The 25647-nt window shown below is 51.0% G+C and overlaps 5 protein-coding genes across 5 annotated transcripts; 3 read left to right on the forward strand and 2 right to left on the reverse strand.

Moving 5' to 3' along the window:
* Window positions 1–116: 116 nt before the first annotated feature.
* ssdA (mRNA-binding translational repressor SSD1) lies at window positions 117–4514 on the reverse strand (the record flags this gene model as incomplete). Its single annotated transcript, XM_056870532.1, has 5 exons — window positions 117–156; window positions 227–1227; window positions 1284–1643; window positions 1706–4341; window positions 4418–4514. The coding sequence occupies 5 exons, from the start codon at window positions 4512–4514 to the stop codon at window positions 117–119; spliced, it is 4134 nt and encodes a 1377-aa protein (XP_056735316.1).
* A 2513-nt stretch (window positions 4515–7027) lies between these two features.
* Window positions 7028–8669, forward strand: N7487_002786 (putative RNA export mediator Gle1; the record flags this gene model as incomplete). The annotated part of the gene is made up of 2 exons (XM_056870533.1): window positions 7028–7834; window positions 7902–8669. 2 exons carry the CDS (start codon window positions 7028–7030, stop codon window positions 8667–8669), a joined length of 1575 nt encoding a protein of 524 aa, XP_056735317.1.
* Window positions 8670–10654: 1985 nt separating this feature from the next.
* bgt1 (1,3-beta-glucanosyltransferase Bgt1) lies at window positions 10655–11734 on the forward strand (the record flags this gene model as incomplete). Its single annotated transcript, XM_056870534.1, has 3 exons — window positions 10655–10914; window positions 10982–11275; window positions 11338–11734. The coding sequence occupies 3 exons, from the start codon at window positions 10655–10657 to the stop codon at window positions 11732–11734; spliced, it is 951 nt and encodes a 316-aa protein (XP_056735318.1).
* Window positions 11735–12095: 361 nt separating this feature from the next.
* Window positions 12096–16913, reverse strand: N7487_002788 (uncharacterized protein; the record flags this gene model as incomplete). The annotated part of the gene is made up of 8 exons (XM_056870535.1): window positions 12096–12638; window positions 12700–13289; window positions 13359–13516; window positions 13573–14389; window positions 14458–15189; window positions 15242–15359; window positions 15418–16635; window positions 16698–16913. 8 exons carry the CDS (start codon window positions 16911–16913, stop codon window positions 12096–12098), a joined length of 4392 nt encoding a protein of 1463 aa, XP_056735319.1.
* Window positions 16914–18269: 1356 nt separating this feature from the next.
* Window positions 18270–25031, forward strand: N7487_002789 (putative myosin class II heavy chain (MHC); the record flags this gene model as incomplete). The annotated part of the gene is made up of 1 exon (XM_056870536.1): window positions 18270–25031. The coding sequence occupies one exon, from the start codon at window positions 18270–18272 to the stop codon at window positions 25029–25031; it is 6762 nt and encodes a 2253-aa protein (XP_056735320.1).
* Window positions 25032–25647: the final 616 nt, after the last annotated feature.

The raw sequence follows: 25647 nt of genomic DNA on the forward strand, positions 1-25647 counted from the left end.
TGGATTATGTCCGTAGGCGTGCATGAGACACAGCATGCTCCGCTTGAGCGAAGAAGCTGCAGGGTGGCATGCAAGAAATATATCCCATGAAGAAAACAGAGCAGAGGTTCAGACCTCTACAGGGCGTAGGGGTTGACAGACCGAACAGTGAGGCATCTAGAGTTGAAATCGAAGTTAGTTAGGAACGCTCATGCTAGGGGGAAAAAAACTGAATGGGAATACATACGGAGGACTCTTGCTCAGGTCAGTCTTCAGGATGATGGGAACTCGGGTCATCTCTGTGACATCCTGGATAAAGTCTCCATCCACCTCGCGCAGCTTGAATAGATTCAAGTACTTCTCCTTGTTGGTCAACTTATTCTCGGGTGCATCACCAGTGCCGGAGGCAATCTTGGGGTCCGAGCGAGTACGGTGAGGTCCCTGCTGGTGGTGACCGTTGCGGGTAGGCGAGGGCGGCATGCTCTGAGTCGAGCGGTCGGCGGAGTTGAGCGACACGCCGGCTGCCATTTCAGTGACATCATCCACATCCTCATCGTCGTCGAAAAGGGCATCGACATCGTCCGCAGACATTGTGCCGGTCTCGGTTTGCTTACGCATGGCCTCATCGCGTTCTTTGGCCCGCTCTCTCGCGGCTTCGGCCTCGCGAGCAGCCGCGGCAGCTTGGGCAGCACGGGAGTTACCGGGCTTGGGACGCTCATCTTCGGGAATGTATGCGGACGAGGGAACACCCTTCTCCCAGTACAGCTCGAGCACACGGCTGTCCTTGCGATACTCAGCCTTCTTGAGCGGCAGCTGGTCGCAGTGAACACGTTTTTCAAAGCCGAATTCCGGAATAAGGACGTCAAAGGCAGACTCATAAACGCAGAGTACAATGCCCTCACTGATGAGATCGCCGCCAATCTCGCGACTCTTACGGTCCATTTTACGGCAGGCCTCAATGTGCACACTCTGCTCCTGGGCGTTGAGAGCCGAGTCTTTCTTGTTGTTGCAAAGATCGGCAGTCTTGTTCAGTGACTCGATATCGTCGTTGAACTCAATGGCACCCTCGGAGAGCACAGCCTCAAGTTGACGGTGCACAATGATATCGGCGTAGCGTCGAGAGGGGTTGGTGAAATGGGTGTAAGCCGGAACATTGAGCATATAGTGCTGGCGCATTTCATCGGGAGTACCACTGCTGACAAAGTACTTGGCACGCTGCATGGCCTTGGCAATGAGAGTCTCCATACCCTGCATCATGTGTTAATACATACATCTATGACGGTGAGTACAAGAAAGTCACTTACCTTGCGAAGATCCACATCTTGAACCTTGCAGAGAGAGCTCTGGAGGCTGCCGCTGCTGCTCGAGTCCATCTCGAAGCCAAGACGGTTCATCCGCTCAACAAACGAAGTAAGACGACGAGAGTTGGGCGAGAACTGACGACGCAGGAAAGCTCTGTCCGGCATAGCGGCCACGAGCTTACGAGCAACAAAGAAGTTGGCCTGGTGGCTCAGCTCCTCAACAAGTTCATGTGCTGGGGTTGACTCGAAAATATTGTATTCGACTGGCACATTCTCGTCATCAAGCTGCTGAAGCAGACGCTGCACAGGAACGTTTGACACGCGGTTACCGAAACGAGCTTCGCGGAACTTGCCAGCAGTGTTCTAAATGGTTGTTAGCATAAGGGAGAGAAAAAAAACGAGTGGGAGAATGCGAATAAACTTACGTGCAACAAGCGGATGCTGTCAGCAGAGATGCCACTGGTGTTGACATCAGACTTGCCCTGAACAAGTGCATTGACCTGATCGTAGTCAAGACGGCCAGCGCTCTTGATGACACCTTTGCCGATCCAGACATCGTCATCCACGATACCAGTGTTGGGATTGGCCTTGAATACCACGCTGACTGTAAGGCGATCTTCGCCAGGGACAAGAGAGCAAAGCTCAGTAGAAACACGGGTAGGCAACATGTTCATGATTCGATCCACCAAATAGACTGCAGTACCGCGCTTCTTGGCCTCACGGTCGACCAGAGAGTTACCCTTGACAAAGTGAGCAATATCGGCCACGTGAACACCGATCTCAACCTTGCCATCGGCAAGGCTCTTCACATGGAACGCATCCTCGAGGGACTTGCTGTCGGCGGGGTCAATCGTAAAGATGGTCTCTTCACGGAAGTCACGTCGCGAAGCCAGGGCGTCTCCCTCGCTAGAGACGGACCAGTCCTCCCAGCCGATGCTCTTCAGCACAGCATCGGAGAAGTCATCCGAACCGAAGTTGTTGTCGCGGAGGAGGGCATCTGTCTCAACCCGCAAGTCACCCATCTCTCCAAGCTGCTCAACGAGAGTTCCGAAGGGATGCAGAGAGGTAATAGGCCACCTCTTGATAGAAGCAACAAAGATTCGGTTGGCGTAGTCCTGGTGCTTCTCAACGAAGTCCCGGGGTGCCTGCTCTGTGGGGATGGCAATAAGTGGAACACGCTTGTCAGTGGGCTTGAACCAGACAATCTTTGGCTTGTCTTGGTGACGGTCATTGTGCGAACGACCTTGGGCACCATCTCTGGCTTGCCGCTCGGCCTCCTGCTTCTCCTTCGTAGCTTGGCTGCTGGGACGCAAGAGACCCAGGGTTCCTGAGAACATCTGGCCCGCCACACGCTCAATGACCGCAACAACATGGCCGGCGTACAAAGGCTTCTGCTCGTCGCTGATCTCATCCTCTTCGCACAGAAGAAGGCTCTGGCCCTCGACCTCGACATCGTCATTCTTCTTCTGGGTAGGGCGCTGGCGAAGACTACCACGGCGACGGATGCTTCCATCCGGGCCAATTTCCTGTCTATCGCCAGTGGAATCGGAGCGACCAAGCTTGTCATTTCCAGCATTGCTGTTGGAGCGGGCATCAGTGATGTCCTTGCGCTTCTTCTTTTCCTCCTTTTCTTTCTTCTGACCCCACACTTCGTCGACATCGAGAAGCTCGATTGCGACATAGTCACCCTCAAGGGCGCGGTTCCGATCTTTGCTACCGCAAATGAAGATGTCGGCATCAAGATCATCGGTGGTAACATAGGCATCGGAACGGTTCTTTTTGTTGACACGCAAAACACCAGCGACCAACTGTCCATTGCTAAGGAGCGCAGGGAGGTTTGCCTGAGGAAGGTAAGGAGTGAAAAGGGTCTTCCGCTGCTGCTGTTGTTGCTGCTGTTGTTGAACAGAAATCTGCGGTGGGGCATGCTGGCTTGCTTGAAGACCACCCATACCTTGGGCGTTCTGCTGCTGAAGAGCTTGGAGCTGAGCCAGCTGGAGAGGGTTCAGTTGCTGACTACCGAACATCTGAGGTGCCATCATAACTTGGCCCTGAGGAAGTTGGATAAGCTGAGGCTGGCCAAGCTGAGGTTGGCCGCCATACTGGAATTGACCAATGGAACCCATGGACTGGTTCATCGAGCCGCGCGAGCGGTGGCCGGGCTGGAATCCACCCTGCTGCTGACCGACAGGCCTCTGCTGATCCTGGCTCTGGTTTTGGTTGTTGGGTTGGCGCCAGTTGCCCTCAAAGTTTCGCGAGGATGACCGAGCATGGCCAGCCTGGCTGGGTCGTCGTTGATTATCAGATTGATTGGTTGTTGGCTCACTGGCTTGGGGGAACTGGAAACCGCCAGCACCGCGACCGGAGATGGAAGCTCGGTTACCACCGATGGCCATCGATTGGCTGCGGCCGTGACCACCAGCCCGCATATTTCCGGCCCGCTGGAAGGCAGGTCCCTGGGGTCCCTGGGGTGCCGGAGATGTGCTGGATGCAGGCTTATCATCCGATGAAGACTGATTATCAGAAGCACTTGCGCCAGGAGCAGGAGCTGGGAACTGGAATCCGGAAGCTGTTCTCTTCTGCTGGGCTAGCTCGGCAGCTTTCTTAGCCTCAGGAAGAGCAAGCGAGTGGCGGCGCTGGTGACCACCGCCGGGAGGACCTCCTCGACCGCGGCCGTGGCCGGTGTTCTCATTCTTGTTATTGTTGTTTTGACCCTGCTGGTTATAATCGGCGTATCCCGATGCTCCAGAAGACGGGGCAGGGGGTGGGCCCATGGGAAGACCAGGGAGAGCAGACTGGTTGCGACGGTGCGAATGCTGGTTCGGTGCGTTCATTGGTACTCCAAGCTGCTGCTGCTGCTGCTGTCCGCCCTGCGGGAACTGGAATGCATTCACTTGCTGTGGGGAGACACCGCCCATAGAGGCACCGGGTTGAAACGAGGGCACCTGGCCCAATTGCTGGGGCTGCAACAGCCCCATGTTAACGTATTGTTGGTGTGTCGCAGCAATTTGTTGCTGCTGCTGCTGGAGCAACTCGATCTGTTGTTGGATGGCCAGTTGTTCCACTGTAAACAAGTTTAAGTTAGCTGGGATGACGGGACTATGGGTTTATAGTGGGCAGTCAAGAGGGCGGTCACATACTCATCAACGGGGTGAGCTCAGATGGACTTCTCCGATGAGCAATATGGAACTTGCGGCCACCGGGGCCCTGAGGCCCAGATTGACTCTGTTGATCCATGATCCCAGATGACAGAAGCTGGCAGTTACTGTAGAATGTAATATGTGTGTTTGGCGGGGCGAATCCGGCGACAGGAGAGACTGGTACTGCGCCAAAAGGCAAATGAGCCGAGTGAGATGGATCACAGGCCAACCAAAAGGAGTCTGTATGTGCGGATTGTGGTTTTCAATACGTAAATTATCCTAGAAGAGTGACAAAGAGCGGATCAGTAAGGGTGCAGGATGGTAGTAGGAGCAAGAGAAGGCGAGAAGAGGGGAACACGGCGATGTTAGAGCCCATATGAAAAGTGAAGCCCAAAGGTAAGAGCGGACTCAACGGAAGCTTCGATCTCAGGGGGAAAGAAGCACACTTGACGATGACCTCACAAATAACCAAAAGGCGGCAAGGGCAATCGAAGCCGGGTGGAACTTCCAAAAGCAAATGCGTGGAGTATATCACAATCCTCTTACCTGCAAGATGAAACTAATGACAACCTCCCAACCCTAGCATTCCAAAATGACGTCTGCAGAGTTCAATGTGGGATGATCGCCTTTTTTTTTTTTTGTTACTAGTCCAAGAGGTGACGAGGGGCAACCGGGGTGATGGCAAGTAGAAGTCGAGGCAATTGCACGTTCAAGGAAAACTTGGAACGAGCAACACTGTAGCAACAGGATGAAGCTTCGAACAGGAGTTGGAAGGACCGAGGGGATGGAGCTGTGCTGGAAAGCACGACTGCAACCGACAAAAAGGGGAATTCGACCAAAAGTACCTCGATGAAGAACCGGGGTGGACTTTAGGTAAAGAAAGCCGTTGAAACGAGCTTGTCTTTAGGATGATTCCAAAGTTCTAAAACGGGGATTCAGAGTTGATCCCCGAAGAGAATGACAGCGAATACTGAAATTAGAGGGAAGGATAGAATAGACGATGAAACCATCGACTAATTCGACTCGAAGGAGCGATATTGGGGGGAAGAAGAGAGGGATGGGATAAGAACAGAGAGGAGGGGGGAAAGGAGAAGAAGAAAGGTGATGCTGGAGATACAAAGAGGTGTGGGGAGAGGGCCATTGGTACGGAAAGAAGAGGGTGTGTTCGGAAATGACCGAACAAGGTTTTATTACAGCTTTTAGGGCAATAATCCCAGAGTGGATCGTGTAAATACTCTGACAGTTATCCATCATACTCTGTTCCATTAGGAGCCATGGATGATCGCCATTGCTACCAACTTCATCATCATCCTGATGCATCCGTTGAACTGCTTCGAGTCTCCACTTAAAGTGTCTAGTATGATCATTGGGGTCTACATGTAAATAGGAGCCGGCGTCTTCTGTACCGGAAATACCGACTCTCCTCCAGTACTCCATACAGAAGTTCAAATATAGAACAACTAGTGGTGGGTTGGCTAGCTTAGGGACTTTTAAAGCTAAAGGATCAGTATCCGCTGGGCTAATTGAATATACCCTAGGGAAAACCCAATTGCAAGCTCAAGTCCGGTATGATCGAAGAAATTTGATCATTTTGTATTTTGTTCTCCCAATTATATAGGGCAAGTCAAAAATGGATGATGCTCACAATGATGTAAACGTCAACGTTTCCAGGCGGGAGCGCGCCAGGGAACCGAACCGGCTCGCGGGTCTTGCTTACATACTCATTTGTCTTGGGGGACCCTCAAGGGGGTTCCCCAAGACCCTCTTTGGCTATATACTGGCAGTAAATCCTAGGAAATTGGTTGATTGATGTTATTGGTGTGTAAATCAATTGAGATTGCTCTTACTGTACTCCGTATGTGTCTCAATCTTCTTAAGTACTAGGGCAAGGATGTTTAATAGCCTGATATTCCCAAAGTAGTGGCCGATATAGTAAGGCGGTGATGAGAAGGCGGTGAAAGTAGTTTGGTCTTTGGTAAGATTGAACTTTACAGGTAATTTATTTTCTTTGGCTTCAAGATAAGGGTTTTGAACATTGGAGGAAATATTTTGAAGGTCAAAGGTACATTCATGTACGTTGAGTACTCAAGTCGCTTACTATTGGATGGTTACGCAATGCAGGCAAACGCTTGATTCCGTTTGTGCCCCTCGAAAAGCTACATGCTAATCCCAACCTTCCCATAGCTTCAATCTCCATGGACCCTCCCTTCTACTACTATTGACGCGACAACGTCCAATTATTCGCTCACGAAACGCGCGATTCACTTTTTGAACTCATCACCTACCTCATAACCTCGCAATTACTCCCACGCCATACCCTTCAGCCTTCCTCTTACCCTCCACTTCAGATCGATAACTACATTAGTCGTGACCAGCACTTCGCTTTGCGATATTGTTCTATGCTGAAGGCTTCTGAACTCGCCTAACTACGGATATGGTCTCGGTTACTTGAGTTCTCTACGTTCACTTGAGTTCCCGCATATTCACTTGACCATCCTTTCCCCTCACCAGCCCTCCGAACCTCCCCGACCTTTCCCCAAACGCCCACTCGACCACTCCTCACCAGGAACCAGAATAAACATATCATTTACTCAAATGTCAACCCCCACAATGACGCGATTCCGAACTCATGTCCCACCCTTGGACAGCCCGTCCAAGCAACTGATGCTTGACCTCGTTCGCGATCTTGAACAAGTCAAAATCTTCGACGCGGATCTGAAAAAGGTTCATCAGTATGAGCGAAAGCAATTTTACGAAAATCTCGATCGGATCGACCGCGAGCGTGAAGCAGTCCACACAGCTGCCCTTGATCAGGCCGCCGCCTTCCACGACCGCGTCCGCGAGGAAGCGGAGACAACTTTAAAGGTTCATCTCCTCGCCGAAGAGGAGGAGCGCCTGCGGAAGGAAGAATCCATTCGCAAAGAAAAGGAACGACTTGAACGTGAAAAGGCTGAAAAGGTACGCCGCGAACGAGAAGCAGCTGCACGCGCTGAGGCCGAACGCCAAGCCAAAGAGCAGGCCGAGAAGAAGGCCCAGGAGGAGGCGGCTAAGAAAGCTGCTGCGCTTGAAACCGCACGCAAAGCTGCGATCGAGGAGAAGCTTCGCAAGGAACGCGAGCAGGCCGACGCCCAGAAGCGCAAGGAGGATGAGGAGGCTCGAAAAGTGCAGGAAGAGGCCGACGAAAAGGCCCGCAGCCAACAACAGCAGAAACTTGGTGCTGGGAACCTTTCGGCTGAGGATATCCAAGAACAGCAACGTTACGTTCAACTACACAAGACTCTCAAGGAAATGCGCAAATGGCTCAAGGACATTGGCCAATCCCAGCCCGACCTCAAGGCGACCATGGGCAATTTACGACGCTCAATCAAGAAGTCTGTTGGCCAGCTTCGAGCCGGAACCGGTGCGAATAAACAGCAGGTACGAAATCAAGCCCCCGTTCAATGGATGTGATTCTTTGAATGCTAATTTTGAAAATCAAACTTAGATTGTTCAACTCAAAGGTGAACTCGAAAAGGCACTTGCCTACCCAGAGCCAACAGTCGACATTCGAAATTTCATTGCATTCCCACCTGAGGAGATTGCAAAGTCGGAGAACAAGGTGCCGGCAATGCTCATCTACGGATTGAACATTCTTGCAAAGAGCTTGATATCCTCTCTTTTGGCTGAAGCGTCCATCAAACAATCCCACGCTGAGCCGATCGGCATCATTGCTGCACAGATTTTCTCCTTTGATATGTTCACGTACAAAGGTATACACATGTCCGACATCATGTGGGCTAAGTACCGTGTTGTTTGTCCTGCTCTGTGGGGATTCACAGGCAATGACAAGACCGAGGGTGGACGTCGTGTCCTGGGTTGGTGGCGTTCCGCAGACACTGGTTCATGGGTCTCTGAACAAGTTCACATGGACCGCATGACCGCACTCGGTGCGGGATATGCTGCTATGACTCTTCGTAACTTTGCGAAGTCCCCACGTCGCAACCCGTTCCCCAACACCATGTTTTGGGTTTCTATCCACAAAATTCTGGCCATTCCGCCCGCGGAGTTGCAGGAGACCCAGATTGCTCTTCTGGCAGCCCTCTTCCGGTCGTCGGGCGAACGCATTATCGGATTCTTCGGCCAGTACGGGCTCGCGCTGATGCACCATGTCATCGTCGAACTGCCCCGCAAGCTTGGGCGGGAGACAATGGCTGTGACACAGCTGAGCACTCTCAAGGAGCTGTACTTGAAAGAGAAGAATTTCGCGTTGTGATTTGGACTGGCAGGCGTTTTACGGGTAGGGAAGGATTCGAACCTTCAGGATCACTTAGGTAGCCCCAGCAAGGATGGCTGGAGGCAATACAAAACATACGGCGTTTTTCTCTCTTTTTTTTTTATCTAGACCGGCGATCATCGCCGGATATCATCATACCCTCTATGAATCATGTCAGAAACACTTTGTATGATAGAGCTTGTTACTATGTATGTAACAACAGCTGAAATCCTACAGCCAATGTCAGCACACTGTGAAAAACGCCCCCCCTGGTGAGTCTGGCTACAATAGAACGTTGGTTGCATTTACATTCCTGCGTGGGCTCGGCTAACCCCAGACTCCCAAGCCACAGAGCCACAGCCATGCATTGAACATTCTGACAAGCCCCCACTCACATACCTCGTGGCTCAGTACACAACCACCACCTAAGTCCTAATTCTGACCAACACATTGTAGAACCAAACGCCTGTATATTGGAGCGTTTCCATCCTCGGATTTTCAGTTCCCTCAAAAGGAACCAAACCCGCCCCTTGCTCATCCCACCCCTGCCATTCATGCATGAATCTACGCACCTCATTCGTTCGCCACTCATCCACATTTCCGAATGCTGTTTCCACTAGTGCGGCTTGACCAGGCGGGAAACTGACCGTCAATACTGTTATTTAACCGGAACTAACTGGGTATCCATCTAGATTTGGAGCTGAAGCTGGGCCGGGAAATGCCGGCTACCAGATTTGGGGTTCCGGGGAAATATTAGGTCTTGGGGAGAAGGAAGATTTCTTTCAAGGTATGTATGGATATCGATGGTGATAATGAGGATTCGAGGTGAGTACTGGCTAGATATTTTATGCATACCTTTTTACGTGTGTTCTTGTTTGAGATGAGTATTTGGACTCTTGAATGTTTTAACTCGGCTGTTATACTGCAAAGAAAGCTAGATATGTACTCCTCTACTATGTAGCTGAAACAAGTCTCCATTGTATGGAAAGTAACCCAACTTCCCAGTGACGTTGTAATTGCTCCAGACGTTGTGTGGTTCAGGATGGCAAGCGGTGATATGGGGCCACCCTTGGCTGCCATTGACCAATCCACAACGAGATCCAACTCTGCAATGTTGTAAACTTGGATTCTGACTGGAACATGCATCTCTGCCTTGACCATGGTGATTAGCTAATTGTGAAACCTGCAGGTGGTATGAGCTATCTCAAGTACATTTTGGCTGCAAGGGACAAAATTTGGAGTGGACGGGCTAGACCAGTGCATCATGCCCAAAGGCAGTTGTGGAGAGAGAGGCCCGGCTAGATTCTAGTGAACCCATAGGAAATTCCAGTTCCAAAGGTATCTCTCAGTGGTTCTCTTCTCAGAGGCAATGAGGATCGGCGAGGTGGGCGGTGTGGGCCAAACCACAATTACAATGTGGTTCCTTGCCATCCGATCGATTCTGGATTTCCCCAATTCTCTCCACATGGGGGCGGTTTTCCAGAAATCAGTTGGGCATCTGGAATTCTGGGCTGGGCGTTGTCAAGGTGACATCACGACTCATGCGGCTATATCGAAGATATTAAGGATATTAAGATGGGCATTGGATACAACTCAATGGAATGCGCGTTGAAGGAATTATGAAATCGAAAGATTATCTAGGTAAGGATATAGGTAGGACAGTCGGATCATAGATAGTCACGGTCATAGAAGCCTACAACAGAGGTAAAGGGGAATTGTTTCATCCACGGGCCCAAGAATAGTCTTTGTTTACTCTGATTGGTTCCCGGGTGCACCCCTATAACCTCCAGTGGGGAACTCTCCACAAGACAAAGCCAGACCCTGTCAGGGCCTAAACCCTCAATTTCCCCCCGTTCCCGGTCCTCTGGGTCTTTCTTCTTGGTCCCTGACGTACCTTCATTTTCCCTTTATAACCCTTACACTCTTTTTCTTCTTTTGTCACTCTTTGGTCGAATCTCTCGTTTTCATCGACCTCATCTTTCATAATGCGTACCTCTGGTCTTATTTCCCTTCTGCTGGCCGCTGCCCCGGCTCTGGTCTCTGCTAAGGGTACTCTCGGTTTCTCCCTCGGTGACAAGAACGCCGACGGTACCTGCAAGTCCACCAGCGACTATGAGGCCGATTTCGATGCCCTGAAGGGCCTCTCTACTCTCGTCCGTACCTATTCCGGCACTGAGTGTAAGACTCCTCAGAACATTCTGCCTGCTGCCAAAAACAAGGGCTTCAAGGTCGTTCTCGGCATGTGGTAAGTTTCTAGTTCTTCCCCTCGCCCCTAAGTGGAACTATTTTTAACCAAACTTTTCCTTTTTTAGGGTTGGCAAGCCTACCGACACTAAGAACCTGTTGGAGGAGCCTTCCTTCAAGGGAGATTGGGCTGCCATTCAGAAGGCCATCCCCGGTTACGAGGACGTCATTCACGCCATCACCGTCGGATCCGAGACTCTCTACCGTGGTGACTTGACTGGTCCTCAGCTCCACACTTATATCAGCCACGTTATGGATAATGTGCCCAAGGGTGTTCTTGTTGGCACCGCCGAGAGCTGGAACAAGCTCGCTGACGGCACCGGTGACGCCCTGTTCACCCAGGAGCCCGTTGTGAAATATGTGTAAGTGGGGGATAAACAAGGACAATGGGAACATTGCGCGCCAATACTGACCTACTTCATAGCTTGGCCAACGCCTTTGCTTACTGGCAGGGTACTTCCGCCGACGAGGCCCACAAGACCTACTTCGATGACATGGCTGGCGCCATGGAGCACATTCAGAAGATTGCCGGTGACAAGGCCGACCAGATCAACATTGTCACTGGTGAGACCGGCTGGCCCACCGATGGTGGTTCTGACTACGAGGCTGCCAAGGCCGGTACCAAGAACGCCGAGAAGTTCTGGAAGACCGGTATCTGTGGTATGCTCAACTGGGGTGTTGACCTCTTCTACTTCGAGGCCTTCGATGAGTCCTGGAAGCCCGATACCAAGGGTGATAACGGCGAGATGAAGGATGAGCAGCACTGGGGTCTGTTCACCGCGGACCGCAAGATCAAGTTCGATACATCTTGCCCCAAATAGACCATGTGTGACTATTTGTTCGCTTCATCTGAGTGTCTTTGCTTTGATGGCTTGCCCGCAACTAAGCGGTTTCTTTTTCAGATTGTATTCATTTATCCCGGGGATTTTCATCTCCTACTCCAATGGAAATATGGTTTAATTGGCTCTGGCTGTATAACTAGATAACAACATGGACATTGCTGCAGCGTTGCGCTGAGTTGAAATTGCACTTACAATACAAAATATAAACTGGGGAGCAGTTGCAGTCTATTATGACTATATAGATAGTGGTAGTATCTAGTAAGGTGTCAGAAGGTTGGTTCCCCAATGCTCTAATTCTGCAGTTTCACTCACAATTCATCAAGTCCACCACCAACCAGAATTACAGGCTATACAGGTCCCTAAACGCTGTTGGCCTATTCAACAACACTTGAGGATGGTCAAATTCTACTAATTGTCCATCACTTAGCACCGCGATCCGATCAAAATCTAGAATACTATCTAGACGATGCGCGATGGAAATAATCGTAGCTCCTTCAAACTCCTGGAGAATCACCTCTTGGATCACTTTATCGGTGGCTAGATCAATGCTGCTAGACACTTCATCCATCACAACAATCTTACCCTTTCGGAGAAGAGCTCTTGCAAGACAGAAAAGCTGTTTCTGTCCTGGCGAAAAGAATTCCGCGTCCAAATCGACACCGAGGCCTCCTTTAGACTCAATGAGCGACCATAGGCGGACTTTGGAAAGTGCATCAATGATCTCTGCATCATTATGCTTCTGCAAAGGGGAGGCATTAAGTCGAATAGTTCCCTTCATTATGAAGGCGTCCTGTGGTATGGCGTTGATTCCAGCACGAACAGTCTGTTTAGGAATCTTCGTTATATCCACGCCGTCGATGAGAATAGAACTTTCCGGTGAAACCTCAAGTAATCGCAGGAGAGTCATAATCAAAGAACTTTTCCCACTACCCGTTTCCGCATACTCCTATTTTCTCGCCGGGCTTGATATCCATGTTGATGTCCTTGAGAATGGGAATGCCAGCCAGGGAATAGGAGGCAGAAACCCCTTTCAAAACAATACCACCCCTGTCCGGCCAGTTTTCTGGAACGGGCTCACGCTCATCCTCGAGATTCTCTGTCGGTGTGGTTGAAGTGAAGGTCTTCAAGCGTGACACGGCGCCAATGGAAGTCTCCAATGCAGTCCATTGCCGAACAATCCATGTCAAGGATGCGCTGAAACTCATAATGTTCAGCAATGCTAAGCTGGCGTATTCCGCTCCCACAGATTGACGGAGCTCAACAATCAGTACCATCAGCAGAATAGCGAGCACTGCCACCATCACATCTAGAACGATGGATAGCCACCGCTGGATGCAGAATAGCAGGTAATACGCCCGCTGGGAGTTATCTAAGGCGCGTAGGTTTTGATTTACAAAATCCTCGGACCATCCAAATGCTCGGATAGTGACCAATCCAGAGAGGGACTCGATGAAGTGCGTGTACAGCGGTGACTTTGCCTCCAGGTCGAGTAGACGCACTTGGCGGGAGGTTCTGAGGTAGAACTTTTGTATGACTATTGATTTTCGACTGTTAGCTCCGGCTATCCCAAATTCTCTTCTATAGAACGAAAGCAGATACTTACCCCACACGATAGCAACCACTGGTGGCAGCGCAAAAGCAAAATAGCCAGTTGCTATACACATCAATATGGCGCCCATTATCGCTTGAATCATAGAAACCACCAAGTCAATAAGCGTAAATGGAAGTTCTTTGTCAACGATTGACATGTCCTGGCTGAAACTGTTCCTGAATGTTAGCGAGTATATATAGCAATGCAAGGTAAACCTCCAGCCTACCGGTTTGTCGTGACGCCTGTATCTGTACTTGTGAAGAAGGACAATGGAGCATCCATTACCGATTTGAGAAGTCCAGCATGTAGTCTTTCGGCACTGCCTGGCACCACGTAGAGGAAGAAGTGGTAAACAGAGACATTCCAAAATATGGCTCCTATTCCTGCTATTATTCCATATAATCCGAGGTACAGCGGACTAACTTCATCCCCACTGGTTGCGTATGCTTTCGTCCACAGAGAAACAACAAGCTCCGTCAGTTTCACAGCGACCCCGGAAAAGCTCACTAAGAACAGTGAGAGGCATGCTCTTGGCCAACCGATCGAAGCAAAGTAATACTTATAGGTAGACCATTCGCCAATAGGTCGATTGAGTTCATCCTGTCCGGCTTTTTTCTTTTGCACTGCACCGCCGTTTGGAGGTTCAATGGATATTTCCTTTGCGGAGATACGAGTCCCATCGGAATCTGATTCATACTTGTGCCTTTTCTCCAGGCTTTCCACATACCCTCCAGCGCCCCGGAGCTTATCAAGCGAGCCCTGTTCGGCGATGCCTCCAGTAGCATCCAAAGCAATAATATAGTCAGCATAGTGGAGGCGATGAACGGCATTGGTGACGAGAAGAACTGTTGCCTCCAGTTGTCTAAGCAAACCAGTCTTGCCAAATAGTCTTGTGAACACAATTTCCTCTGTCTCGGGATCTAGTCCAGAAAAGCCATCGTCGATAATCATCAGCTCAGATTTGGCATATAGCATCCGGGCCAGAGCCACGCGCTGCTTCTGCCCGCCACTAAGTGAGATTCCTCCACTTCCCACGATAGTATCTTTTAGTGATTGATTAGTTGTTATCATCTTTGCATTGAGTTATGCCACTGCATTGAGGTAGACATACCATGTGAGTCTGGCATCATTGCAATATCATGATCTAGGGCACATGTGACGACCACTTCCTCGTACCAGTCAACATTCAATAGCGAGGGCCCTATAATGTTCTGTCGGATTGTTGTGTTTTGAATCCATGGCTTCTGGTCTGCAAATGCACTGGTACAGGAGTCACGGTGCACTGTGCCCTGGGAGACTGGTGTCTCGCTCATGAGGCCCTTCAACAAGGTGCTTTTACCACACCCGACTGGTCCAATAATGAAAACAAAGCCTTTCCGCGCCATGGAGAAACTGACATCTGTGATTATAGGGGTGTCTGCAGTCCATGCAAATCCTGCGTTTTGCACTTTAATGAGAGTAGGGCTGGGATCACGCTGTTTCCGGGAATACAGTTTCACATTCACTAGATTTTCCTGGTTACTGTCTTGGGAGAGAAAAGTTGTGATGTCTTGTTCGGTATTTTTCACACCTTGTCCACTGGCCTTGAAGGATTCTTCCAGCGGTATGAATATCAATTTGCGGGATGGGGACTTTAAAAATTTCTCGATCCTGTCAAAACAAGCGAATGCGGCTTTGAGTGTTGGAATTGTTCTTAGCATAGTATTTACCGGGTTCGATAACATGCCAACCAGAGAAAGACCAGTGAAAGCAGTGGCAGAGGTGAAGTTCAACTTCTCGTGGTCCTGGATAAGGGCAAATACCAAGAATGTAACGAAAGGAGCTAGCACTCTCATGTTATTTGCTGGAGAAGAGTTAGGACAGATGATTCCAAGTATATTGTGTTGTACACATACTAAAGAACACGCTAGCCGACAAAAGACGTCTGAATAAGGTCGACATTTTCAATTCCGTGACGCGGAGATTCTGAACTGTTTCAAAAACAATCGGTGTAAAACCGAGCATCTTCACAGCCTAGCGATGTCTCCGTTATTCTCCCAACCCAAAGCCACACCCATAACGCACTACTCACCTTCATTGACCCAAGCATTGTGGCTGTGACATCGATACGTGTCTGTATACCTTCGTTCCACCGTTTCTGTGCTTTGCCGATATAACTCGAGATCTGTATGATGCACAGCGTTGACACAATTGCGACAACGGCGGGTCCTAGGAAGGATAATCCCAGTTCTCGATACAGTAACCACATGGCGATACCCAGTTCAAGTGGAACTGCCCAAATTTCATGGAGGTTTTGGAAGCCTCCGCATATTGTTTCTAGAGACAGCGCACGGGAAAAAAATGAGTTATGTTTCAAATAGCCCACAACAGACAATAAGAAAAGCTCACCGGTATCATTTGACATTAAGGTCATAGCTGCCGACTCGTCGAGGGATATAATGCTTAGATCCAGCGTTTTTGCGCAAATCATACTCACCAACGTACCGCGGACGACAGTAGTAAATCGAAAGGTCATGTGCGTATATACACCATTGGTAATCGCTGTTCCTAGGAACACGATGCCAAATGCTCCAGTCAAACCCCAGCCGATACTCTTCGCGTCAGTCTGGGAGGTGACAAAGTGCGCTGTCCGGGAAAGAAGAAATGGCTGGGTATATCGAAAGGCAATCAGGCAGATACGAGGAAAGACACAGAGGACCAGCTGGCGACGCGTTACGTTCAATGTCAACCAGAACAACGCATGAGAGCGAGATTTGTTGGTTTGGGTCCATTTTTCTTCGGCCCGTCGACAAAGCACAGTTGATTTCATCTCTTCTTCGACCGGGAATAAGTCATCTGTGTGGATAATCCGTCGAAACCCAATCGTCAACAGAGCGTTCAGCCACCAGAAAAGTGCTCGGCTATAGATCCCACTGGTCACCTCCGGGTGAACGTCCTGGTACGGCTCTAAGAGGATATTTCGCTTTTCGATTGCTTCCATTATTGTAAGGGCAAGCTTCACTGCTACTGTTACTGTAAACACGGCTGCAATGTGCAGGGGGGCACCTTGCATCCATAGTGTCCTTGTGTGTGCAATATCGAACAAAAAGGTGATCATTAGATAGGTATTGATGAGTGAAGATGGACGAACAGAGCGAACATGCTCAATGTGAGAAAGCCAGCATAGTCCTAAGGCGTCGGCGAGGACAAGCGCGGTCGCGGCTATTGAGGTTGATGTGCGAACGCCAGAATTTGTTGCATAGAGGATTAAAGCAACAGCTTGGAGAGAAGTAAAAACCACGAGCAGGAACTAATGAGTGATATAGGTCCTTATTAGTGGCTGCGTTGTGGTTGTTGGCTAGAGAGTCAGACCAGCTTGTTGCTCTGTAGAAAGCTACGGGAGACTTTGTGGGATTGTCCGTATAGTGCCCACAATCGAAATGGTATCAAGACTAGCAACAAGGTAGAAGGCAATATAGACAATATTGTATATTCGAATAAGGGACTGAAATCAAACTGATTCGGACTAGGCGCCTGGGGCCCAAAGACGTCGAGGCCAGCCTCAAATAGAGTGGAGTTCGATGCCATTGTGCATTGGAATAGATGTAGGATGCATGCTCGGCGACAAGTCTTTATATTTTTCTCGAGTTATATTGTACCTAAACTTGTCCATTATGACTCAGATGCATGAGCTCAGCTCACTACAGGATTGCAAATTCCTGCCTTCCACTTGCGTGATTTCTACCCTCTTCTCTCCTCTGTGGTTGTAGCGAATTCATTCAGCTGGGAAACAATACAGAAAGGGGTTAAAAGGATAACTCGATAATCCAAGAGAAATATGCATGGATTTTATACATTGAATTTGTTGAGGTACTACATATAGGTAGCATCTTAATTGAAGCGCATAAAGGAGAGGAAAGATACAACCAGAAGGGGTTTAGCCTGGAGGAGTGCGCAACAGGCATTGCCCGACACCCGTAGACAACGCTTGAAACTCTCACCAATCAGCATGAAGACACGAACCCTGGAACCCATTTGTTGCTCGGTAGACGTTGATTGGCGAATGAAGATACAACCCATTAGTCATACTGATAACACGGCCCTCGGGGATGGTACGGTATGGTCGAATCCATGGAAGGCTGTCCTTCTACCCCTGAATCTCTTAGATCTCCAGTTTTCATTGTTTACATTTACACAAGCAAGGGGAAATGTACCCTGAGGGCATGAGTACCCAGTATAAAAATCTATCCTTAACTTTGGACAAGGCAAGGGTCATTTGAATCAGATTCAGTGTCGGGTACATGTGCGTTATGCGTACATATGTAGCATAGCAGTTGACACCGTCAAAAAAAAAAGCCAACAAGACAAGCTAAGCCAACGGCCTCGGTCTACGCTAACCAAATAATAAGCGTTGAATGGACCCCCGGGCCTATGGTACCCTGTACACCGCATTAGCTCGTACTACCCACACTTTAGCAGGTACCCAGTACTCCGTACGACGATCCAATACCCGTGACGTCCGACCTTTTTTTCCCCTTAGTTCCCCATCCTGGTCTTTGATGCTTCAGACTCAAGCGTGCTTCTGATCTCTCTATTCTTTTGATTTCCTTGCAGAGTGCGCCTATTCAGAAAAGAAAATACGACAACCTGCACATTATCTCGCCCCAGGTTGTCTTGCCAGCGGTGATCTTCAATTCCGATTTGATTTCCATGCGTCAACATTCTGGACGATAAGCGGAGCGGCAAGCAAGTGCTTGCTGCAGGAGTCGACACGGAAGGTGTGTGTGTATACATTGGTGTTATTTCTCTTTAAACCTTTCTCGGGGTTGTGGAATTGGGGTCCCTACTTCGCGCCACGCGATTTGGACTTTATTTTTCAACTCCCTTGATTCAATCGCTCTTTTGCCCTTGACCCCTCCAAATATGTCACTCTAACCACGCCGGATGACTACAGATCTAGATCACTCCGTCTCTTCCGCCATCTCGGCGCCTTCTCCACAGTTCCACTCGCGGGACACGCGCCTCCTCCGTGAATCGCGTCTGGCTCCCTCACTACTCTTGTCCTCTCCGCCATCAGGAGACTCGAGTCCGTCGACCGTTGGTTCCCCTGGCCAACGAACCTCTCCGCGGAGCATCACCCTCGAACCCCCGCCTCTCCCATTTTTATCCTCGTATCGCGCAACCGAAGAATCTCGAGCCTCTTCGCCGGTCAACCGCGAGGCGGAAAGCAGCATCTACTACACCACTGCGTGGGGATCCCCATATGCAGCACCCAGCACTCGGAGACTGTCAGTGACCAATAGCCAAATCGAATTCGCTGGTGTCGACCACGGATCTGGTCCCATCTCGCCTGTCTCGTCAGTAGCCAACCACACCGAGTTGCGGAGATCGAGTGCCGCCAACGACGACACCCTTGAACCCGTGGACCGCGATATCCCGGCCCATAACGGAGGTAAATCGATACGGGACTTTACGCAAGATTGGATCAACCAGTACCTTACTGGTCAACCTAGAACAGAGCGCAGTAATTGGCTCAGCGACGACTCAGGAAGTGAAGCACCTTCGTTCATAACTGCGAGGAACCACTTTGCCGACGACGCTTCGGACGACTGGCTCGGTCTGGAAGACGACTTTCGTTCCGACGACCTATTGAAAACTCCAACGCTCTCTGATTTCGTTGGGAAAAAAGCCGCTGCGCGTGCAAAAGTCAACAAAACCTTACACAAACGCGCCGGTACCCTGCGGCAGGAGGATTTTTGGGGTTTTGCTTACGACAAAGATCCACCACAAAACAACATGTCAGACCCAAACACACCCACCGTCGAGGTAAACTCGCCAGTAGAAAAGCCGTTACCTCCTCCGCCCGCAAACGCAACAGAGGATGCTGCAAAGATGGAAGACCCACCCAACCCGGGTCCACTAAAAACACAGGTCTCTGATATCAGCAGATCAGCCACCCAAACACCACGGCGGAGAAAAAAATTGAATTGGCGTGGGAAAGCCTGCATAATCGAGCTACCGCATGATGATAAGAGAGGTTCGGGACCTGGGTATCGTCTCCTAACGCCTGCCGACGTTCATCAGCGAATGCAAGAATGGGAGAACGAAGGGTACGATGTTCGTGGATTCACCATTGGCGATTCCGAGGACCCCTCCATAACGACAACTCTAGGAGGTCTCAGCCGACCCCTATATCCTGACCCATATGACCTCCATGAAATTTCCAAGAGCCAACCGCTTGTCGTCACTTTCCCAGACAGGGCCAAGTGGGAGTCTTATATTACTGAGCTCCAAGAAGAAAAGCTACGCGCTCTTGGGGTGTCATTCGGTGATGATGAGCCCGAACAATCAATATCACCTGATTACTCGCTCAACCCCAGTGGCACACCTTTCCCAGGCCTTGTGGCATCCCCGCCGATCCCTACTGCGTCTGCGGCAAGCAATCCGCTCGGCCATATTCACCCATTCTCGCCCCATTTCAACCAGTCATCAATGCCTACGCCTGGTGCGATGGAATCCATGGCCTCGCCTTCGCAATTCGGTATGCAGACGCCATTCATGGGCGCGGATCAAAATATGATGGGAGGATTCCCCTTCCAATTCCAGCCCACGCCTCCTACCCAGGGATCTATGACTCCCCAAGGATTCATAAACGCCCGGCAGCCAACCACTTCGGCTGGCCCAGGGCCAATGGGCAACTTTTCCTCTATGCTATCGCCGGTTTCTCCGTTGCATGACCAGGGGTCTTTCCACCCCGGGTTCAACGATAAGGGTGTGTTCGATGATCAATATGGCCATGGCATGCACCAGGAAGGTCTGCCATATCAGGCTCCCAAGACCCCAGTTAATGGCCACCCAGATCATTTCCATGCATCGAACATCGAGATTGCCCAGCCTACACCTCGAGGTCACGGTCATAATTTGAGCGAAACTCTGCAAAGAGGACTGGACCAGATGACACATACCGATTACCATCTGGAAAACTCGATCGACCGACAATTGGAGGATGATTACCGTGATGTGAGCGACCACGCAGGCCTGAATGCCAACATGCTGAAGTCGCGCTGGGGATTGCCAGAAAATGAACACCACGCACAGAACCCTTCCCATCACGCACCCCATCCCTTTACCCAGCACCAGCTCCCTCACCAATTTTATGGAGACCAATATCAACAACACAATGGTCTTGATGCTTCTGATCTCGATACGAACCCCAGTGTTGCGGGTACGCCGCAGACTCGCCAAGGGCCGTGGCACGAGACCCAGCCCAGCGGCCACTCCTACCACGCAGGCCATCAGTCGCAGCTCTCGATTTCATCACTCAATGTTGAAGCCAAGGAATTCGACCCTACCGCATCGTTCAATTCCCAGCCTGTGCCGTTCGGCAACGACCCATTCCAGTTCGGTGGCAGGAGCGAGCAAGGACTCGGTTTTGTCCCGCCTCCCTCGTTCGCGCCTGGTAGCAGTATTAATGGCCCAATGGATTCCAAACTGAACCAAAATGCCAATGGTAGCGGCGGATTCAAGTTCTCCGCCGCATCGTTCAATGTTGACGCGCCTGTTTTCAACCCCAACCCCTCGGTCAGCCTCAACTCGAATGCCAGCTCCGTGCAGCCTCCCGCTGGTCAGCCTAAGATCTTCGGCAACATTGATATCAGCGAGATCACCACGCCTGACAAGAAGTCCAAGGCTATTCCTATTGTGCGGCCCGATGAGATCGAACAGGAGAACAATGAAAAAGAGCGGGTCGTTGAAGACGACGCCAACGGTCGACCCGTGCAGCCTACCGACCGCCACAAGCGTGCGCGTCGCGGTGTTGGCCACGCTGAAGGCGAGGCTAGATACAGCATCTCGACCCACCCTCTGGGTGAGGCAGGCAACGCTCAAGCTTCTAACGCGCTCCATGCCGTCGCTGAGGGCAAGGAGAATGCCATGCCCAAAGATAACAATGCGGTAGAGCGGACAGGTACGCCTGTTAGCGAAGCTGACACTTGGACTTTGTTCGATGCGAAGCGCGAGGCTGAGAATGCGTCGCAAACTGGATCACCCGCCCAGGCAGAGACCTCTAAGGATATTGTTGTCGAAGAACGTGAACCAAGGGAGCCCGGTGCAGGAGATGATACGTCTGTCACTGTCTCAAAGGGTGTCGACCACGCTCCTCATGGATCTAAGAGCTCCATCAAGAGCAGTGTGCTGTCCCCTAATGCCCAGCCTTTCGAGTTCAAGCCTGCTGTTGCTCAATTTGTTCCTACGGCGGTTCAACCATCTAGCTTTGCTGAGCCAAAGCTTCTTGAAGCAAATGTCACCGAGGAGCAGCGCATCGGAAACGCTGTCAAGAGTCCCGCTGAAGATAAATCTAAGCAAGCTGGACTCATGGCTTCTCGCTTTGCCGCCACAAGCCCACCTAAGAAGGCAACCTCGCCAGATCAGCCTGAGGCCCAGACTCCAACCCGCGTAGAAACAGAATTCATCACCCGCCAACCTAAGCATTACGATAGCCCGTGGGACTCCGAGGACGACTCACCTGACGACGAGGAGCTGAATGCAGTCATGGAACAGCTAAACGACGACGACGCAGATGTCGGCATCGAGCGACAAGCGACTCCTTACAGCACGATCCACGCGACTCCCTTCCAACCGCGACACGACCACCTCACGGAGTCGATGGGCGGTCCCACGAAGGAACAGCGGTTTGGTTCCGCGGAGGCCCGAAGTGAAGCCCCCAGCCCGAGCCCTGGTGGAGTCCCCAAGACCTACAAGCTCAGCATTCCCAAACTTGGCTCGGACATCGATGCCCACAGCAATGCTACCTTCTCTCCACAGAAGAGCCTTATCTCTCGTCTGCAGTCCCCTGTTCGCCACCTTGTTACTGAGAATGACCATGTCAGTGACTGGGATGACATGATCTCCGCCGGTGAAGACGAGAAGTTCATGAACCGTAACCGCTTCTTCGACCGTCGCATCAATGATCTTGTTGGCACCGCGATCGACGAGCATTTGGGCCCTATGGAGCGTGCCTTGGCTGTCATTCAGCAGTCGGTGGCTTCTATTGCCACGGGCACCGCAAGCAGAAGGGTCTTCCGCAGCACATCCGCCGAGATGGAAGACAGTGATGCTGATGATGAGGACGATGACGGCGAGGAAGCTTCAGTTCGCGACCGCTCGCCCCACAACATGAGGGAGCGTAAGCTGGAGATGCTCAAGAATGTTGTCATGGAAGCCTTGGTTACCCATGATATCCCTCAACGCGTTTCCCCTCACTCCAGCCACAGCGAGATGTCACAGCTTAAGGAAAGCATTGCTGAACTGCAGGCTCTCACAATCAAAAAGCTTGCTCAGGACCCTGTTGGCGATATGCGCGAGATTCTCGAGGAAGCCATGGCCAAGCAATTGGCCCAGCAGATCGCCTTGCAGAAGCCGCCAAGCCCGCGCCTGTCAGAAGCCGAGGAGATTGGTGCCGACAGCCTTATGCTCCAGATCGACGGTCTCAAGGGCATGTTGCGAGTTGCCGATGAGCGTGCCGAGCAGGAGTACAAGGATCGCCGCGATGCGCAGGATGCTATGACTGAGCTCCAGCGGCTGTTGAAGTTTGCTGAAGAAGACGCTGCTCGTCACAGTGCTGCTGCAGAGGATGCTGAGTCTCGTCTCCTCCAGTTCAAGGAAGAGAAGATTCCCTACTTTGAAAAGATGCAGTTCCGCACCGAGTCTCTTATGGAGGAGAGTGAGACTCTTAAGGTTACTATCGCCGAGCTGTCCACGAAGAACATCGCGCTTGAGGGTACCCTCGATGAGTACCGCCTTTCTAGCGATAGCTTCCGCCGTCAACTTGAAACTACCAAGGGCGAGAACAAGTCTCTACATGAGACTATTGATCACCTGAGAACTCGCATCGAGGACAGCATGGTCTCGCGCCAGAACCTCACTGAAAAGTTCGATCGCCTTCAAGATGATATGCTCAATGTCACTGCCGAGATTACTCGGGATCAAGCCGCCTGGCGCAGAAAGGAGGAAACCCAATCTGCTAGGTACAACGAGCTGCGCGCGTCGCACTCTCGTGAGCTCCAATTGCGCCAAAAGCTTGAGGAGGACGTCCGCGAATTCGAAAAGAACGAGCGGGAGGCCACAAAGCTGAGGTTCATTCATGAGCAATCGCAGCAAGAGAACGCTAGACTGGAGGAACTGGTCACTAATCTCCGAGCGGAGAACCATGACCTACAAATCAAGTCTGCCCGGTTCGAGCGAGAATTCATCGAAGCCCGTGAGAGCAGCCGTGTCGAGATCCAGCGCACTCGCTCCTCGATGGAGGCGGACCTTGAAGCTTCTAACAGCCAGGTCAATATTGTGCGTGCTGAGCTGGAGGCTCAGATCATTCGTCTGCAGACTCAACTTGACAACAACCGCATGGATACCGATACCTCTCGCGAGCGCTACGAGCTTCTCCTCGAGGAGGCCAGGGACTCGAAGGCCACCGCCCTGGCTGCTAAAGACCTTGCCATCGATGAGAACCGCAAGATTCATGAACGCGTTCTCAATGACCTACGTGAACGTCACGCTCGCGCTTTGCATAACTCTTCGGAGGATCGTGCGCGCGGTGAGAGTCACAACATGGAGCGCATAGCTCTGTCCGAGGACAAGGCTAACCACCTGCAAGAGCGCGTGAACCTCCTTGAAGAGAAGCTTGAGATTGCTCAAGCTGCTGCTCGTGCTGCTGCCGAAGCAGCCCACAGCGCCAAGACGATCCCTAGCCCATCGCCGGCTGCCGCACCCTCACACTCACGGGCGACGCCGTCCATGTCCTACAACAAGGGATCTGAAGAACCCGAACGGATCTCTCCTCAAGCCTTGCGCGAGTCGATCTTCGTCCTCCAGGATCAGCTCCAGCAGCGTGAGACACGCATCGAGGAGCTCGAACAAGAAGTCTCCGCGATAGATAAAGATGCACCGAATAAGATCAAGGAGAAGGACACCGAGATCACCTGGCTGCGTGAGCTCCTAGGCGTCCGCATCGACGACCTGCAAGACATAATCCAGACCGTGTCCAAGCCCTCATTCAATCAGCAAGCCGTCCGCGACGCAGCCATCCGCCTCAAGGCCAATCTGCAAATGCAGCAACAAGAAAAGGAACGCCTAACAACCGGCAACCTTCCTTCCCTCGCCGACCTTGCCGCCTCACCCCGCTCCCTCCCCCTAGCTGCAGCCGCCGCCTGGGGAAATTGGCGCAAAGGCCGCGAATCTGCCGCCAACGCCTCCGAGCAGACCCCATCAAAGCCCAGTAATGCGAGCACTTTCCTGTCGGGCCTTCTAACGCCCCCAAGCTCTCATGTCCGAGATAACGGTACTGGCTCGCAGACTAGTGCCGCCGCGCGATTTGCGCAAACTCGCCCATTGAGAGGCTTCAAATCAGCCCCAAGACGGGGCTCAGTTCGCAGCCAGGCACCTATCACAGAGCCGCCTCAGACGCCACCTCTTCTCCGTCGCTCGAGTTATGATCATGACGCTGAGCCGGCGAACTACGAGGATGGGAGCTTCGCGGATGAAAACGAGAGCACCGTTGATGGGATGGTTTCGGCTTCGCCGAAGGAGAGAGACGACGAGGGTCCATTTGGGCCTCAGATAAATGGAGTTGAAGCCGAAGAAAGCGATATTCAAGCCGACGCTGAAGCTGACGTCTCCTCTTCCGACGAACCCTCCACCGAGGAAGAGTGATCCCGCTGCCTTTGATCGTTACTCATAGATTGCTTTGAATTTTCCTCTCATCTCGGTGTTTCTTTGCTTTTTTTTTTTTTTTCTTTTTCTCGTCAGAAAAATGACTACAGAACGAATCATCGATCTGTGATATCTTTGCATTTATCGTTTACTGCTATTCTCTGCGTTTGGTGCCAGCCGCCAATTTTCCAGATTTCTCTCCTCTCGTTACATCCATATTCCCCCTTTCGACATACATACCTATCTTCCGGCTTCATGGCCGTTGATCGATGTTTGCGTTTTCGGATTTGATACCACACCGTTATTTCGCTTGCTTTTCTACCTCCCATCTCCTCCGAAGGTCTTGTACATTGAATATCCTACTTTACTTTTTTTTCCCTTCATGTCCTATCATTTACACCCCTTCTATACATACTAATAGTCAATCTGTGTCACTCTTTACTTTCTGATTGTTCTATATTATTCCATGCATGTCCCCCATTTTTGTGATGTCGTTGTCGGATGTAGCTTGTTGATACACGCTTCCCGTTGCGTTTCTTGTAGCTTATTACTATTCAAATGTTCACATATGTTAAACAAGCGTTGTTAACTAATTGGTACCGGCCTATTAAAGGTC

Source organism: Penicillium crustosum (genome assembly GCF_028827405.1).
Source record: "Penicillium crustosum strain IBT 35664 chromosome Unknown utg000001l_segment0_segment0, whole genome shotgun sequence".
Taxonomy (NCBI): Eukaryota; Fungi; Ascomycota; class Eurotiomycetes; order Eurotiales; family Aspergillaceae; genus Penicillium; species Penicillium crustosum.